Here is a 19,471-nt window from a genome sequence, read left to right on the forward strand (position 1 = left end):
AGGTTTCAGGATGCTAAAAATCACCCTCAATCAGAAGAGTTAAGAGAGTAAAGAAGTCTCAAAAGTGCCTAAAGACCAGCATTTCTGGCTGAATGTGCTAAAATGAGGTCTGCATTATGTCAAAGAAGAACCAGTGTTCATTTCCCCTCCTCTCTTCAGCCCTAAAGAAAGGGCGTCGTCCCACCCTGATTGGCCAAGAGGGTAAAAGCACCAAGCTGCTCTCAATTCTTCATTAGGAGCCAGTCACCACACCTGGGCCAACAGGTGATCTGAATAACCCTCCAATCAACTGACATTCAGATAAGCAAATTGGGAAAAGGGAAGTACCAAAGAATGAGGGACAGTTTGGCCAACAGACATGTATAGTTTACCCACCTTTATTCTACCACTCCATCCCCTCAGTGATTTTGTCCAATTATTGTTAATATCTCAGGAACATTTGCTGCCTCCTCGCCCCACACAACAGCAGCACTCTTGGTTTTCATAGCACCCTCAATCTGACTAATCTAGACTAGTGCAGATGGCTTTTCTTGACCTAATCCAAGAGGTTAGGTGATGAAGAAATGCAGGAAATTTGTTTTAAATAAAAAAAAATTCTGGGGGAGGACCGTAAAGACCCCCCGCCAATTACATATTTCAAATTTTTCTCCCCCATTTTAAAACATAACCAGGTACCCATGACCATGAGGGGGATTTTTGTTTTTTTAGGTAAATACCTCAACATCTATTGGATGGATTACCATGACATTTATGAGCAGTGCCATGCCAGTCTTCCGACGGTCTGTTATTATCATAAGCTGCTCTCAATTCTTAATTAGGAGCCAGTCACCACACCCGGGGCAACAGGTGATATGAATAACTCTCCAAACAATTCACAGATTTTAGTCCAAAGTGGTGGAACAACCAACCTACAAATTTAAATATCAGAATTTAAAAGGTTCATTAATTTTTATGCCGGAGGCATTACGTTTTTGGGTTGTCCGTCCATCCGTCCGGTCCATATCTCAGAAACCCCTGCAGGGAATTTCTTCAAATTTTCAAACGTCCACTTGGACTCAAGGATGAACTGATTAGAATTTGGACATTTTGGACAGACATGGATATAAACTGCAACTTGACTGGTTGCGGGAGGCATACAACCGCAAGGTGGTAATCTTAGTTTAATGTCTCTTTGATGTCTTTCGGAGGACACATGTAAACTGGATGAAGACAGTAGCACATGCACTTGTAAACATTTGATCCGTATCCCTTTTCCTTTGTGGTTATTTGCATGCTAATACTATACTAAGGCTGGGTTGTTATTAAGGCAGTTTTTCTCTACAGTGGCAGTCATCGCAAGACTTCACATACAGATGCCATCTATGAGTCAGTATGAGCAGAGGTCTTTATTGGAAAGCCTTTAAATTGTGAGAAACTGGCAAGATGAAAGTCTCTGTAACTGCTGCTGGGCTCTTTAAACAACCAGGCTGTTCAACTGTGAAATATTCCTACACAGAGAAAACATCATACTGTCACATTCAAAGAGTAAAGTGTATTCTTATCGAAATATTATTGCACACAGACAACATCAGATAGGCTAAACAAGTACAGATAAACACATGAGACAAATGTAGGACACATGAGTGTCTGTTTGTATGTGTATCTGAGTGTTTATTGTGAATCTATGCAGAAGGGAAAGTTGTGATGAGGTCGTGTCCCTCCGGTGGTCTCATTCTAGAGCGAGCGTGAGTCTCACAGTACAGCTCTCCCTCCACAAAGAAATAGCCCTTCTGTTTGAGGTTGACGTCACAGTCGGAGCACACAAAGCAACCAGGGTGACGATATTTGTCTCGTGCTTTCACCACCGTCCCGCTGTAGCATAGAAGACAAAGAGAGAGATGTCAAAAGCAAAGAATAGTGTATGTGTTAGTAATAGTAAAGTTAGTGTAGTATACATATAGTATACTATAAAATACACCCTCCCTAATGGTTCCAAACTGGGGGTCACTGACAAGAATAACCTGAAAGCAACACAAACTGCGTACATTTTCAATGGGAAAGTCCACACTATCACAATAATTTGAACAATGTCATAATAAATAATAATACAAATTCAACATATAGTGGCGTTAACAAAGGTAAAGAAAAATATGATTGATAGAGAGACTGAATTGTCTATTTATATTCAAAACTATTACTGTAACTCTTTACTTTAACACCGCTATCTAGCATTTATAATAACCCAATAAATGGTTTATAACACACCATAAGGACACTTTTACAGTGTTTATTAATGTTTTAGTGTAATTACTGCTCCTATAACATATCGGGTATGGAATTAGTCTGCATATGCTCTGGTGAGAGAGACCAAACTTTTCGATGGTTGTCAGGTTGCAGTTGTTGAGCCCTTGCGGCCCCTACCGGCCGGTTAAGAGGAGTGAGGAGTCAGCAGTCAATGATGGTATAAAATAGTCAATAAAATATTTTTTTTACAAATGTGAATCACAGCAACCACGAGAGGTCCTTGAGCATATGGTCATAAATTAGCACAAAAAATATTTGGCTGATGGGTCCAGTAGTATACAAGATTAGCCGTGGACAGACAGACACATGCACGACGAACGCATGATCTCCCCACAGGCTTACGGCTGGCGGAGACGATGAAAACGTGATAACCCAGTAAAACATAAATATATCATATATTATGACTTATGATATATTATTACAGTGTGTTACAAAGCATTTATTAACTATTAATATACATGTACAAATAATTCATACACTGATCATAAATGGTTGATATCTGATTAAAATGATGTTACAATACTTATATTTTATGTTACGTTAATTTATACATTGCTTGGCCACAAATAGGCATATTTCACGCAAACGGAAAAGTGGTTTATTAATATTTTTTTTAAATTTTGGTTTATGTTTATGTGGTCAAAGAACAAAAGGATTCCTATTTTTGTTGAACAATGCATTTGCATAAAGGCCTATAATGCTCCGATTTGTGTTATGGTGTTAGTACTTTATTACAATGTAATGTTCAGCTTATCAATGTAAGTGTGTTTTTGCTGCAGTGGACTGTTTTGTTCCTATAGTTGTCTCCACCAGAGTGTCTGAGTGTGAATCACACATTTTTCTATTTTTACTCACACAATCCCATTCCCACACTTGTCGCAGACGGGCAGTTTCTGCAGGTTTCCTGTGGGCGTAGTCGGTTTGGTTGAGGGGGCTTTAACTGTCCTGGTCACAATGGGACGAGTACCTGCCCACATGGGAGAGAGACCACTCAACAAAACAACCCTGTACTTATACAGGAGCACATACATACAAACAAAACATTCAAGAGAAATGAGGCAGGGACACTTATAGCCTCTTGAATCCTAAATGAATGCTTCCTTATCGAGTACAAGCATATTTCATAACCTCAACTCTATTGGGTGCCTTTTACAACTCAGGAAACACATGGAGGAGTGCTTTTGTAATAACGTATTGTATAGCTTTAACACCTGAATAAGGGGAATACATGAGGGTGTGACCTAATTATATATTGTGTTGCATATTGTGTATGTTATGAGACCGGTTCGTCAGACAAGGCCAACATATTGCATAAATGATAAACAATGTTATCTTTATCTTTGTTCCCTGCAGCCTAATTTACTGGACTCATTGTTTATGCTACAGTTAATGGGTCATCGAAATGAGCAACGTGGTTCAGTAAATTCAGCGTAGGAGTTATTGGTTCAATCCCCGGCTCCTCCTGTCCACATGTGGAAGGGTCGCTGACACTAAACCCACAACATTGTTTCCTGATGTGTGTATGGGAGGTAAAAATATAAGTCGCTTTGCAGAAAAGTGATGAAGAAATCCAAAACATTTGCTGCTGAGCCTTATTAAATAGCTATGATTATGTGCTCCAGCGCTAATCACCCCAGAATGTAATGTAATGTAAATTAATTTTCAATACGGCAACAATGATAATCCTAAAACAAAAAAACTGCATCTCATGAAGAGAAAATTGCAGAAGTAATGCAAAAAAAGTTTAAAGACCCAGAAAACTAAACTTCAAATTTTAAGTATTTTGCTATAATATCAAGTGCTCATAAGAAAAAAAGCAACCAAGTAAAAAAAACATCTTTAGGTATTGTTTATTAAGCCTGCTCTCCTAAAAATTACGTTCCTATACAACAGAACTGCATTGTCAATTACGTTTGGTGGGAAACATATTTTCTGCTGGATTACGTTTGTTTTTGATGTATCACAAATTTTGAATCAAAGACTGTGGAAATCCGTGCATGGAGGAGGTCAGCGTGGTCGATGGGTCAAAAAACACAGAACTTCCACCCAGGAGACCGCTGTTCCATTTTAATTTACGTCTGTACTGTAAGTTAAATAACATAATAAACATTGGCCCACTTATGTTAAGCCAAACCATGATGTTCTTACTAAACATAACCAAGTCATTTTGTTGCGTTTTTTTCAATTCACAAGGTTAACCACGTGTTTAAAACTGTGACCTTAATCTGGGAGAAAATATGTTTCCTTTGAAACGTAATTGAGAATGCAGTTAAGTTGTAAGGGAAAATCTTTTTGTAGGAGACAGGTTTGGTTTATCAAAAGTATGTTGCCCTTTTTTCCAACTGAGCCCCGTCTGCTTCTCAGAAGAGATGGTCATGTCTAGATGGTTACTCTAGATTTGCAAAAACTCTTGCAAGACTCCCTGCCCGACGACCTATCCTAACCTTAACTATTCAAGGTCAATGCCTAACCTCAACCGTCTCACAAGAGTTTCGCACATCGAGGGTTACCATCTAGACATGACCAGAAGAGATCAGGGAAAATAAGAAATACAAAAGTCTCTAATGTGAACTCTGGCAGAAATTAGTGCATTCATGCAGAACCCCATAACTCATAGTAAAAAGCCCATTTAGAAAACAAGTTTTCAGGGCCTTTAAAACATCTGTGTGTGTTTCTACAGTGAAGCATTGCGTCTTCTTGGCTGTAAGTAAAAGTACAAATATTTCTCTGTACCGGTAATCATTTCAACCTGTAAGATGTTTTTCTGTTGCAGAGGATGTCGACTGGGAAAGATGAAGAGCTCACCATCGCTGTCAATAAAGTCCTGCAGGGCTCTGAAGGAGCCAGACTGCCGAGGCTCCTGGGGCTCCTCCTGGTCTTTCTGTAACATCTGGTATACGTCAGAATCCTCGATGCTGGTCAAAGTCCTAGGGCTGAGCAGCACGTTCAGACAAACACATACATACAAGTACAATACCTGGTCAGGAAACACAATGCACACTATACTGTCCAGTAATGGAAGAAGTATTTAGATACTTTACTTAAAGGAACAATGTGTAGCATTTAGGGGGATCTATCGGCAGAAATGGAATATAATATTAATAAGTGTGTTTTCTTTAGTGTATAATCACCTGAAAATAAGAATTGTTGTGTTTTTGTTACCTTAGAATGAACCGTTTATATCTACATAGGATGAACAAACCAAACACTGTTAAGTTTTCCTGACTGGGTCGGAGTTGATAACGTTACTAGTTCCTGTCGCCGCCGCTCTCTCTCTTGCTTCACCACTCACTTCCCACATACAAACACACAATCTAGGCATGCTACTCTTACAACAACTGGCTATAGAAAGGGCCGTTTGTGTTTTTGCATCAGCCAATGTAGCAATCCTACACGCTTGGCACACAGGAGAATTGGTAATCTGCAACCTCCCTGCTAGATATCGCCAGATCCTAAACATTGTTCCTTTAATTAAAATATGCAAGTATTATCAGCCAAATTTACATTAAGTATCAAAAGTAAAAGTACTGCCTATATGATGTTTCTGGATGAATATTACTGCTGTATTATGTTGCATTTTACTTCTGTAGATTTTTTTATACTCCTTTATATACTATTGGGTAGTTTAATCTACATCTGCAATGCATCATATTCAATTAGATCATCATATGTGTGTAGTGTTGCTGTCCTGTGAGAACCACATACTGTATCTCTAAAAAGTCATGAGAAAAACAGACGTTTTAAGCTTTGTGACGATGCATTTTCCAGCTGATCCAAGGCTTTTTATTTATAGTTTATTTAGCATGGAGAATTTTCTCAACCCATAAAGGTCATCGTTTATCAGAGACATTCAAAGTCAAGATCACCAAATTTGGAGATACAGGGTTTTCACTGGACAGGAAGGGAATAGAAAATTGTAAACTGAAAAATAACTAGCGACTAAATCTGTCAGATAAACATAGAGGAGTAAAAGGTACAATATTTGTCTCTGAAAGTAGAAGTATAAAGTTGCATAAAATGGAAATACAAGTTGAGTAAAAGCACTTAGTTACTTCCCACTGCTGCTATGATACAGCAGTTCTTTGGTCTATAGGTTGCCATTGTGACATATTAAACTTCTTTCAACCAGACCATCCTAACTCAATTTCATTAGAGGGATTCATGTGGCAGAAATGATGCATTGCAGTCTTAACTGCATTTCCCTGAGTTTTTTTTTTTTTTTTTTAACTTGTAGTGAAGCAGATCAGGTGAGAACAACCAGCTGGAAATTACAGAGCTACAACACAGGGAGTCAACCTTAAAAGGAGAAAAAAGGGGTTAGATGCTAAATGTGGGATGAGACCACAGAGAGGAAAATGAGAGAGGAAAGAGGATGCTGATAAATAAAAGATTTTAGCTGAGTTTTACAGCATGCTGATTCTACAACATGCTCTTTTTCATACATATTGTAATGTTTTCTTTCCCTAGCCGGCTGGTTTTAGTGATTATGAATACATTACAATGGAATCTACATCCCTACTTTTCTACGTAAAGTGAGTCTATGTTGTATCTGCTGACATGGTTTTGGTTTTATGTGACAGGCCTATATGTCTTATTCAGAATTTGTGGTTAAACCGTGGACAAATTCATTCCTGTGGGCTGTGGTAATATATTCTCAATGTGACACACCATCTATCAGGTAGCCTAATGAAATCCACATTAGGGGAAGGCTGAAGGCTAACATACTGTATGTGGCTGTATCAAACTACTCAGCTGATACCTTCAAACAAACTGAGGAGGAGAGTCATGTAAAGACCAGGTGGACTACAGTGAATGTAACAACAGCAAAGCAGAAAAAAAGCAGTCGGAGAGCAGAAGCAGAAAGAAATCACAGAGGAAACAACATGTATTGCTACGTTGGTAGCCCTGTGAGGCTGTAATGATCATTACACACCAGAAAACATAACATGGAAGGATGAAAATGGACACTTTGCTATTCTTAGATCCTTATTAGTGGGGATAAACGTTGGCCTAAGGGTAGCGCCAGAGGCAACACTATTTATGTTGAAACAATTAATTAATCAGTTAATCAGTAAGTTCTGTGACAAAATATTCTAAACTTGGCTCAACTTTTTGTCAGAGCTATTGTCTATGAAAAGCTAACCTTGACTTTATATTATTCCATTACAAGGTCAAACATTAACCTCATTTAATTAGTAGTTTGGCAGAAAAGTAACAATTACAATATTTTGCAAACAGACAATTAAATATTTAAAGGGAAATTTTGGGTGATTTGAAGTGGGGTTGTATGAGGTACTTATCAATAGTCAGAGTATTACTTACATACATCTACTGTAAGTAATAAAAAGAACGGTTCGGCGTGCCTCACCATCGAGAAACAGACAGGAGCACCAACAGAGGAGCAAAGCAATAAACTGTTGTGGATGGGGACCGCAGAAAAACGTATTTTATCCACCTAAAAGAAAGGCTCACCTAAAGAAAATAATATCAGTTTAAGTGTACAATATATTTAGAATATTTTTCGATGGCGAACTGAACTGAAAGTGAAACATATCTATACTGTTCGTGTCATCTGAGCCTGCTGGTTTTGGAGAGAGCATAGATAAGTTTCACTTTCAGTTCAGTTCCCCGTCAGAAAAGAGAAGGAAGGTCTGACGGCACGGCAAAGCGGTGAAAATATTCTAAATATAGCGTACACTTAAACGGGTATACATTTTTTAGGTGAGCCTTTCTTTTAGGTGGCTGAAATATGTTTTTCTGCTGGCCCCGTCCGTAGCACTGTATTGCTTTGCTCAGGTGTTGGTACTCCTGTCTGTTCCTCCAAACTGGGGGCGCACCGACCGTCATCTACTGTAGGTAATACACTGACTATATACCTCATACAACCCCACTTCAAAAACACCCGAACTATCCCTTTAAGCTTATAACAAAGCTGAGGGGAAACAGCCATTCCAATGAAAGTTCCTCACTGGGCGAATCTGATAAAAATGTGATTCAAGCTTCTACATATTTGGGTCCAGACATCAGAACTGGTTGACTCCCTCACATATATGTCAAATAATATACTGATATGGCTCCTGAAGATATTTTATGGGACCTACTGGCTCAAGGTCTGATAATACAAAGAGTAGTTTGGCAGTGTTTTGTCACGCTCAGAATTTTTTTTATTCATCAGCCTTTTGTAATGATTGTGTACGGCAAAATATCATTTTGGTTGCGTCACATGATTTGCAATTCCAATTGTGGCCACTACAGCAAAATGAATGCAAATGCATTCATTCGCAAAATGAATGCGAAGCCTATAGCGCTGTTCCTGGACCATAGATATCAAATTTCCTTTACCAGAAACAGAAGCTACGTTCCAAATCACATACTTTTTCTTTTTACTTGAAGTACATACTGCAGCTGCCCTTACAAAGAACGTACTGTTGCATGCAGTATGCATACAATTGGGACTACTTCATCATAACATTGTGCCTTGAACTTTGACCCTCTTGCTCCTATATCCACTGCACAGAGAATGATGGGTCAGAATAGCCGGAAAAGCATGCTGGCTTGCATACTGCAAAATACGACCAGATGTAGTAGGACATCCTGGTATTTTTTTTTGAGGTACTAGGTATTGGGACATACAAAATCTTCTTTCTGGCATACTAAATAGTAAGGTAGTATGGGCACTGGAACGCACAGCAACTACTGAACAGGCTGAATGACAAACTTACATAACCATCTGTTGAGCCATATTGCTAGCCTGACTATTAGCACAATCAGTGTACTTACGACTCACGTGCTTTTAGTTGTATGGTGCAGCGCTTTGAAACAACCTGACTGCCGTGTTTAAGCAGTAGATAGAGTGAGAACCATCACCTCGAAGGCTTGGGTAGAACCAGGCCTCGGATCTGGCCCTCCATGGCGTCCTGGATGTTGCCTGAGGAGTAGAGGCCTATAGGGGTGTTGTAGGCTGAGCTGACCACCTGATGCGTGTCATCGATGTTCGCCGCCGCAACAAACGGCTGAGCTTTCCGGTTGTGAGCTGCGCCAATAGGTTTAAATTCCTTATAGGGAGCAGAGGGAAACAATGGCATTATTCTTAAACAAAACAGCTACCATAATCTTTAATAATCTCATTTTACAAACCTGCTGTTCTGCTTCCAGGTTCATTTTATATGGGTGAGCTTTACCGTCCTCCACAACACGTGGTGACCACATTCTTGCTTCATTCCTGGAAATAAATAACAGATCCTGGTCAGAAGGTCACCACAACATAACTGATGAACTGATTGTTAAAAGACTATTTTTTTGAGTCTGAGTGTGTGCGAGTTGTCTTTAATCCCAACCATGGACTGATGCCATGGTGGATGACGCATCTCCATTTCCTACCACTGTACAAAAGTAAAGCCAAAATATCCCTGATATGATATTTGAAGCCAGAGACTGCGCAGTAGTGATTGGGGGGTCGGAGCCGTATCGAGGTCCCGCCCACACACCCGCCTGAGCCAATCACGATTCGAGCACAGCTGCAGCTTGCTAGCGTGAGCCACCTAGCTGCTACGTTACCACCATGGTAGCTGTTTGGCTACAAAAAAACTACAATATCTCTATAACTATCTATGATCAAATTGACAAATTCATCTATTACACAGACTCGTGTCGGTTATGGAAAGTTAAAGTTAAAGTTACTCCTCTTTCCTACAATTCCCGAACCTCCGGGTGCACGACTACTTCACTCAGAGCAGCTGTCAATCACAGCTGTCAATCATATCGTCTCACCCCCTTTTTATAGCATCAAATAACTTATTAAAACCAAACTTATAAGAAAAATGAACACTTGAACATACATCACTGTGATGAGAACTACCTAAAATTACAGAAACCATTTTTTACTTTGACTTTTTTTACTTTGGCCCATGTCCCATCCACTAACATGGAGGGGGCGGGATTTATGGCCTTTACTGCAGCCAGCCACCAGGGGGCGATCGAGATGTTTGGGCTTCTATTATGGGGAGCTGTTATGTCGTCCATCTTTGTATACGGTCTATGATCCCAACATATAAAACATCAAAACTGAGGTTTAAACTCCTGCTCACATGTTGGCCTTTTCCTGTCATACCATTGGAATTTTAAAAAAAACTTTTTGTAGTGGGTTTTGAGTGTATCCAAACCGGAAAAGTGACTAAATTAAGCCAGAATCATAAGCTAAACAATGCTGCTGGACACTACTGTCCCATAATGCACCCAATGAAAGAAAGGTAAGATGCTCACAGCTGGAAAACGTTCAGATGGTGGAGGTAAAGCTCCAGAAACACAACCACAAGTTTTATATAACAGCAATTGGACCGATGTCAGCAAACATCTTGTGTCGATTCCTGTTAATACAAAACAGTGAAGTATACTAATTTCTTGCATACCAGCTGTAGAACACATACTGTATGAAGATCAGCATGCTGTTCATGCTGTAGCAGTGGTTCACAACCTGGAAGTCGGCGCCCACACAAATGGAGCAAAAGATAAATCTGAGAGGTCGTTGAGATGATTAACAGGCGCACAGAATTATGTTTATTTTTCTCTGACTTTCCTTTACTCTTATTTCTGGTGAATTACTGGACATTTTTTTTTTTGCCTCTTCAGGCCTCCAAAAAGTCTAAACATAAAACACCCTCATAAAGAAAACACTCTTTGGTGACAACTGGCATTCAACAGGTCACATGGGATTGCAAATGTACTTTGTTTTAAGGGGTTACAGGCCAAAAAAAGGTCAGGAACCACTGCTGCACAGTATCAGTATGTGTTATGGAATTGGGACATATTAATTTTGTGTGTTTTCCTACGAATGTCCAGCAACACGTGTCAATTTATGCTCGTTACATACATACAGTCTTTTCAAAATAAACTTCCATCTGCACAGGAAACAACTTGATTAGGTCAAGGCAACAAAACTACTTAGTTAGGTTTAGGAAAAGACCGTGGTTGTGGGTTAAAATAACTGCGGAAGTGATTTAACTTAAGTATGGAAGTTACGTGACAAATAATCAACGTTGACTTCTGGTTTCACACGGGATACAAACACCGGTCTCCTGGGTGAAAGTCCAGGATTTTTTATGCCGTGACGTGGATTACATATAAATTGATTTGTGGGATAGAAACAAATTACAATGCATTAGTTTAGCTACGAACAGTGTATGAGAACAGCCTGCACTGGATTAGGACCTACTGGACACAGTAAAAGCAACAACAGTAGCCTACAACATGTAATCCAATGCAGCACTTCAACAGTGGCCATCAAACTTAATTTAGAACTGAATCAACAGCTGACTGATACTAATATAACAATATAAGCTTCAAAAACACAGTAATTACTGCAAGGCTGATGTATTACATTTCATCATACTGTGCAGGTGTTGCCTCTACTGTGTCCACCACCTGTTTGTGTCACATGCTTTTTGTTTCTGCATATAACCTTTCAACAGTGAGGCTGAGCCGATGGGTGGACTCTTTTATCTTGTTCTGGGCTTCACAGTGCAGCATGTCGGTGGCCGAGACTCCCTCGATGGCCAGGACGACGTCACCGGCACACAAGTTGGCTACGGCGGCCTTACTGCCGGGAGTGATCTGGAAGGGAGTAGAAGACGGTGTAAATAACAGAAATAAAGACACTTTGTTTTGATTCCTTTGCTAACTTATCAGCCATTTGTACATTGAGTAAGAAGAGGAACTGATGATTTCAACAAAAGAGAAAAAACAAAAAGAGAGCATAGAAGCCACCTCTTGATTTGCTTATACCTCCGCCCCCTCTACCCTTTTTTACTGTACATAACTGATTTCGAGTCAAACTCTTGAAAAATAAATCCATAAAGAAATATTTTCTACTGTGTATAATTAATTTTTTCCCAACCACAAACAAAAATATGCCTTGCTCAGATTCAACATCTCTAATTGATGGGGATCGTGAGAAGTCTGGGACCTAAAAACAGGGTCATGGGGCAGGTTGGAAACCCTGATTTAGCACATCAGTGGAAGCAAAGGGAGATCCGTCCATCTTATCTAAAGATTTATAGTTTCCCATTTAAGTAGTACAGGTCATCTAGCAATAAGGGTTCCTGGTATTTTGATTTAAAGCTTCAGGCAGAACGTTTTTGGCATCATTGGGCAAAAATTCCATAATAACCTTTCAGCATATTGTAATTCAAGTGTTTCGAGAGAAAACTAGACCTCTGCACCTCCTCATGGCTCTGTTTTATGGCTTTAAAAAATCTAGCCCCATGACGGGTGACTTTGGCCAATCACAGGTCATTTCAGAGAGAGAGCGTTCCTATTGGCTGTGCTCTGGCTGGTGGGCGGTGCTTGGCATTTTCTCAACAGATCTCAACGTGACTGCCGGGTCACAAACTTTCTGATTTTACAGCTAAACAGTACACTACAAGATGATTCTGAAAACATTTGAGGCGAGAAATAGACATTACAGTAACAGAATATTGATTAATATGTAATCAGTGCTGCCTAGTTTGACTGTTTGATCGGAGTTTGCGAGTGATTGACAGCTGCTCAGATTACCTGTCTCATGCACTACTGTCAGGATATAGTGACCGTTTCATATAAATAACTTTTTTTTAATCATATTTGCTCCATTTCTACCCACTGCTGCTTTAAGGGTTCAATACTCAGGTATGCGAATGAATAAGAGATTATACTGTTCTTATTGACATTAGAATGAATCCCAGAGCAGTGGCGTCTAATTTGGTCAGGCAGAAAACAAAAACTCTTTTTGCTTTCTGTCTTTCCATGAATCCCATTCCAGCCAGTTCAGTGTGAAGCCTACAGGTGGGGCAACATTGTGAAAGGTTTCGGTCTGTTCTCCATCACTGGCACTTCATCTCCTTCATCTCTTAATACACAACTCAACTGCGAGGCCCCCTTGTTCATGTTCCCCTGCTGGGATCACAGCTTTATATGATTTTCCTCTCCCTTTCTCTGAGTCTCACCTGGCCTAAATACTCGTGCGAAATACAAAACACAGACTCCACTAAGAAGCCCAACTATTCAGAAAAGATTCAGGCCATTCATGACCTAAATCTACAATTTATTTCTCACCACATGCACTGTGTCAAACAACTAGCTGCTCTCTGAGATGCAGATCGCCCTGGTTGGTATGCATGTGTGTAAACTACCCGACTCTTGTCATGGAGATAAAGTAAATATACGCCGCTTCGCACTAAGTGACAGCATCCAGATGGAATATGTATTCTGCTGGCCAGGAAGTGATCAAGATGAATAAGAACTCCCAGAGAGCCTTCGGGGTCACAGAAAATAGCTCAGGAGGCAGCTTCATACCGATCCAAACATTCCCACCTATGCTACACAGGCCGTGACCTATGCTCAGCCGTATTGCATTACGGGACATAGCTACACTGGGATGTTGCATTGAAAGTTGAATTAGGTCATCTGCCTATAAATAACTGTGGATGAAAGTGCTGAGGGGATGTCTCATGTTGCCAAAGAGGGAGCAGTGATTTACTGTGCTGCTGTCGGTCCGCATGTTTTACTGCTCTGATGTCTGTTACCTGAATCTGAGCGCAGCTATGCTTTTTATTGGATTCTTTCGTTTCCACGCGGCTCAGTTATCATGTCAAACATTTGTCTTTGTTTAAAGTACAGACATCTTTTCCTTTTGCCTTTCTGTCTGTTTTGTGTCTTGCTTCTTTCCAACTTTCGTTTTCTCTTCCCTTTGTCTTTGCTGCTTCCTCTACCCTTTGTTTTTTCCCCTTATTTATTTCCTTTTTTTCCTGACATCCCTTTGTTCTTCCATCTTTCCTTCTTCAAAAGATCTGCTAGCATGAAAATCCCCAAAACGGAACAAAGGAAAAAGATAACTAAATTCTTCCTTCCCTGTGAGTACTGTAACTTAAGATACTTTAAGATAGAAATTATGTAGTATTGTAAATAAAAAAAGTACTGCAATGTGAGGAATTAAAAAAGGAAAGAGGGAATCCAGTTACTGTAATAAACTGTCCAGTAAGTACATGCAGCACTGGGGAAACCAATCTGTTTGCTGATGTGACTTGAAATCCATGACACTTAAAGGAGTATTATTGTACTTAAAGCTGCGCTCATCAATGTTTCAACAATGGATCAAATGACTATGTAAAGTAAAAAGGGATCGCTCTTAGTGACAAACCGACAGAGTTGTCACCTGACTCTGCAGCCGGACAATTTTAGCTACTAGTTGGTGAACACAGTGGAGCATTTAGCAGCTAAAGACACAGATATTACCCTCAGGAGTTGGTGGAGACTAAAACAAAGCTAAAAGGAGACTGTTCCCAGAAACACAACTCTTTAGGGTTTTTAGTTAGATGCCTGAAATAAGGTCTGTGGTTAACACAAGCTTAAGAGGGCTGAGCAATTATCAAAATTTTATCAAAATTGCAATATGGCCTATACTGCAATTTTCAAATCGCAGGATGAGGAGGAAATCGCGGTATTTGTTAAAGGTGTAATGTGCGTCAAAATACCATTTTAAATTAAATATTGTGGTGCTGCAGAGATGTCCTGGCCTATACATAATATTCTACAGACTTGATGAAAACATCTTTGTTTGGTACAGATCCCCACAAAAATCACACCATAATCATTTCTTAAATATGTTTTAAAAAAAAATGAGAATGGTGATGTAAAGAAATTAATTCCCTCTAATATCGCAAATCATATTGCAATTGCAATATCAGTCAAAACAATCGTAATCAGATATATTTCAAAATCGCCTCCATCCTATAGTTTTATTCTATGGTATAAAAGACGTCAGTAAATATCCCACCACTAAATGAAACTACTAAACGTCATCAAGCTGACTTTACAGCCTCGTTGTGTATACTCGCGCTCATACGACTGTGGTGTAGTTGGTCTATAGCCTAACGTTACCTTTTTACCTCTGACGATTGCATTTTTACTTCAAAAATCATTGAAGTGGTCATTTATGGAGATTATCTTACTGAACAAAACTTATAAGTATCATAAATGTTTGTTTGCCACCGAGTTTATTTTCTGCAATAATCCAAAACAGAAGATAATAGAAAAATCTCATTGGCTTTTTAAAAAGGGAACGAGCGATTCTACCTTCCGGGTCGGCCTACAAAAATACGTCACCCTTGCACCAGTCTGTGCCCGTCTATCAGTGCTCAAGTTTTTAACGCAGGCTTACTGTCATAAATTCATAGTCTCAACGCTCAAGCTAAAATAACCCCGATGACATCACCAGGGTTATTTTCTCAGACTTGACAGAAGCCCCTCAAGAGTCCCAGATGACAGTCTACTGTACAAGTGTTTCCACAGGCTCTTTAGTACTCCCCATGACATAAAGATCAAGTAAACTGATCTCGATATGTAAATCCGGCGGCGTGCCCCTTTAAGGCTGCTCTCTGCTGAAGAAAAAGATGATTATCACTCGTGTTTACTTTCCTCGAACCAGCCGGGAACAGCGGCGGGTCACAAAGAGGAGGATGTTCCTGACCAAAAATGGCAGTGAAGGGAGACACTTGTGTTTAAATGAAGCCAAGAGTTCATGGCAGCAACAATTCCTTCAATTCGTCTCACGGACAGTGAATGTATTACTGAGATGTTTTATCAGGTATCTTTCACTTTCTTTTCTTTAATGAACCTCTCTCTTACAAGTGCATTTTAACACATCACTTCTTGTATTACTGCTCACATATCGTTTACCCTCCCAGATTCCTCTCCCTCTCTCCTTCCTCGTCCATCCCTTTCATGACAGCGTCTACTAACACAACAGCTGTGGGGTTATTGGACAGAGCCAGTGGTTTGGAGACCTCACTATGCTTTTAGTCAGTACTTCCTGATGTCTTTCCTAAATATAGACGCACATAACCCCAACAAAGCCGGATGACTGGGTCTCCTCACATCTGATTCTGTGTGACAATCAGGGATGCAGCACACAAAGTCTGACAGCTGATTAAGACACTACGGTTCATATTCAGCATGTTTACTTTGTATACTGACTTTTTTGTTTTTTCCTAATTATTTATTTATTCTCTTCTTCTGTCTTTCCTTCAATGAATTAGTGTTAATCAGTGAGCTTTAGAGGTGCCGGTTGGGGGACAGAACCAGGCTAGCTGTTTCCCCTTGCTTCCAGTCTTTGTGCTAAGCTAAGCTAACTGTCTACTTGCCCCAACCGTATGGACATCAGAGTGCTCTTGATCTGTTCATCTAACTCTTGCCAAGAAAAGGTGAATAAATGTGTTGAACAACTCCTTTAAATGGAATAAGTTCTCATCAGTAACCGTCTTGTTTTTGTCCATCTGATTCAGTTGCTTGGTTTGGTTTACTTTGTATAAACAGGAAATACCATATTAGTTTCAGGAAATTATCATTTTCATCAACAGATGAAGATATTCACCAATCTGAATCAGCAGCCACGACCTTCTAAACGGTTTCTCTATTTTAGTAAGTATCTGTCTATAATAAATCCTTTTGTATCTGTAATTTGGTTACTGTGTTTTCTTTATTGAATTACATTTACGTTCAGTTTTACACATGTAATCTGTCACCTCCCAGTGTAATGCTGCGAGTTGACCTCAAACTGACGTTTAAAAGCTTGTGAACAGCTGCACCGTTATAATGATGCATACACAGTGACACATGTGCTCATCTTCTCCAATAACCGACAAATTGATTCTTCTAATGTGTTAACTCGGCTGTCAGCAAGGCTGTGTGGAGGATTTAAATATATAAAGTCGATTCTACCTTTCTATTTCTATGGGACAGTTTAGAAATAATATCGTGACCTCCCCGTGCTCCTGAATTCTCCAGTCTGAAATCCACTCAATGAGACGTGTATGTATGTGTGTGTGTGTGTGTGTGTGTGTGTGTGTGTGTGTGTGTGTGGGTGCACATGTCAGAGTACAATGTAAGCTGCTATTTGTATCTAAGCCTCTTGCATTCAGTGTGGCACAGGTGCAAGCCCCATACCAGTCCAGACAGACTCTTTCTAGAACAAACCCTCCTGGAAAAACACAATGTTGATGTTAACACTGGCTCCTCTGGACCAGACCACCAGAGGATTAACATTCACATTTAAGACATTTTGGCTGATGACAGTAGAAACATTGTCAAATCCTTAATAATCAAATGATCAACCAACAGGAAAGACAGAAAAAAGCTGTCGAAAGATTTTGTTTCAGATCAAGTTATTAAAAGGAAAGTCTTATAATAGAGACGTCCTGTGACTCACTCACCCTGGAGATGGACAGGGGCTGGTTGAAGTCCTTTCCTCCCGTCAGGCGAAACCCCCAGGGGGCCGGACCGTCCAACACAACATTGAGTGCCATGACCCTTTAATGTCTCCCCCCCGCTATTAGATAACAACAGCACAGTAGACAGTACACTGCACACTGCGGGGAACAAAGTTAAAGAGCAAAGGAATATCAAAGTGATGGAGATTTTGACCCATGTGGGTGGGTGCAGTGGGAGGAGAATGGACAGACCCCACCCCAGCAGTGAAGTAATTGGTCTGATTTTGGGAACTGGCTCCCAGACTGTTCTACCAGCACTTGCTTGCCAGTTTTCCCTATTTATGTTGAGCACTTTTTCTTATTATTTTCTCTCTTACAACTTCTGTTTCCAAATAGAAAGCAATGTTTTGCCTCTTAAATCAGGTGCTGCCCAAAGCTTTAGTCGTCCTAAAGTTTTGGCTCACAGTCTGCGAGTACCTACATGGCCACTTGAAGAGAGAGTGAGGATGTAAACCAGCCCCCACTCATCGCTTCTCATCCCTGGGCAGCTCACAGTCTGGCTGGCCTCGTCTCACTCTGGTTGATGGGTCTTGCTGCTCCTGTCCTTATTTGGTCTGGAGGCGCAGCTCTGCTGTGGGTCTCTGGAAGTCCCACAGGCACATTCCAGCCACTATTGATCTGGATGGGACCCAGGACTCTCACCCCTGCAGCTTGTCAACAATCCAATTTCAACACATCACTGTCTTGTCTGCTTTTATATCTCAAAAGATTTCCTCTATAGCCTACAAAAACCTTATTTACTGTGCTCTTTGTTCATTATCACAGTGTTTAATTCCAGCCAGCTTCTCTAGTTGCTGCATTCCCTTCATATCTGCCTTATATCCAAAATTATAAAAACACCAAAGGCTTAACTGTACGAGAGCACATGTCAACAAACTGTGAGTGAGGCTCGTTAATCTCCGTCAGCACCGATAGGCTTTCGCTCTGAGTTTTTCCATCATGTAAATGAATCAAAGTGCCAGTTAAAACAGTTGCGCAAATTATGAATCACAACCACAAAATCCATCAACTGCGTAGAAAATCTTGTTCTATGCAAATATTTTAAAGTGGACAATATTCATTTGTTTCTGCATTTACCATAACGATGTAACTCCCTGACTAATAATGGAAGTTAATGATGACGCATTCAAACTACAAACGTTCTCTCTCTTTGCAGACATGCCTGCATTAAGTTTTCCTATATTCATGCACTCATTCTCTATAGCATACACATAATGCCTATGCTGTACTATCCCTTTGTTTATGCTTTACTTGCTAAACCTGCAAAAGACATGAACATTAGAACTGAATGTAACTTTTATGTAACGCATATCAACTGAAATAGTGGTTAGACGAGCGGCCATGGGCTAGTGGGACACGCTCACATGCATAAACGTGCACTAAAAAGGCACTTGTAGCCGGCCCAGCTATGTCAACAAAGCACAGAGAAGCTTGGATTAAAACACACAGAAAGAGAGAGAGTGACTTCATTCTCTGCTCAGGTAGACATTACTCTAGTAACTAGGAAATAGTTGTTTGCTGCTATATCAATACTCTGGATATCGTATAGAGAACGTTTAAATTGCGTAAAACGAGTATTGCTAAAACCTTGGAGAGGTTGAAATGGTTGAAAGTGTGTTGCACCTGTAACCACGCCTAACAATGATGTCACAGTGTATGGACTCACCTGGGAATACACTTATACAGTACATCACTGCAGCGAGCTGAGAAGTTAAAGGACAAGTCTGGTGATATTTAATTTTTTTGTTATAGTCAACAATCCCAATGAAAAAATCCCAAACTAACAATTAATTGATCCTATTAAAGGTGCTATTGATAACATTGATAACATTCAGCCACTAGATGTCCCACCTTGTTGGAAGCCGTGTTAGAAGTGGGAACTAAATGTC

The 19,471-nt window shown here is 40.0% G+C and overlaps 1 protein-coding gene across 1 annotated transcript; it reads right to left on the reverse strand.

Annotated features, from left to right (window-relative positions):
• Nucleotides 1-1,360: 1,360 nt before the first annotated feature.
• Nucleotides 1,361-17,708, reverse strand: LOC119485632 (PDZ and LIM domain protein 3-like). The gene is made up of 7 exons (XM_037765348.1): nt 17,526-17,708; nt 11,741-11,892; nt 9,421-9,505; nt 9,151-9,338; nt 5,089-5,216; nt 3,139-3,250; nt 1,361-1,851 (listed from the first exon to the last, which is right to left on the reverse strand). Exons 1-7 carry the CDS (start codon nt 17,616-17,618, stop codon nt 1,662-1,664), a joined length of 948 nt encoding a protein of 315 aa, XP_037621276.1. The 5' UTR covers nt 17,619-17,708; the 3' UTR covers nt 1,361-1,661.
• Between the last annotated feature and the right edge of the window lie 1,763 nt (nt 17,709-19,471).

Source organism: Sebastes umbrosus, chromosome 3 (genome assembly GCF_015220745.1).
Source record: "Sebastes umbrosus isolate fSebUmb1 chromosome 3, fSebUmb1.pri, whole genome shotgun sequence".
Lineage (NCBI taxonomy): Eukaryota > Metazoa > Chordata > Actinopteri > Perciformes > Sebastidae > Sebastes > Sebastes umbrosus.

Coding starts and splice junctions, on each gene's coding strand:
- LOC119485632 (XM_037765348.1), bottom strand. CDS start 17,618: ATGGCACTCAATGTTGTGTTGGACGGTCCGGCCCCCTGGGGGTTTCGC. Junction 11,893..17,525: donor AGCCCCTGTCCATCTCCAGG/GTGAGTGAGTCA, acceptor ACTCCCTTCCAG/ATCACTCCCGGCAGTAAGGC. Junction 5,217..9,150: donor GTTCTACCCAAGCCTTCGAG/GTGATGGTTCTC, acceptor CGTGCTGCTCAG/CCCTAGGACTTTGACCAGCA.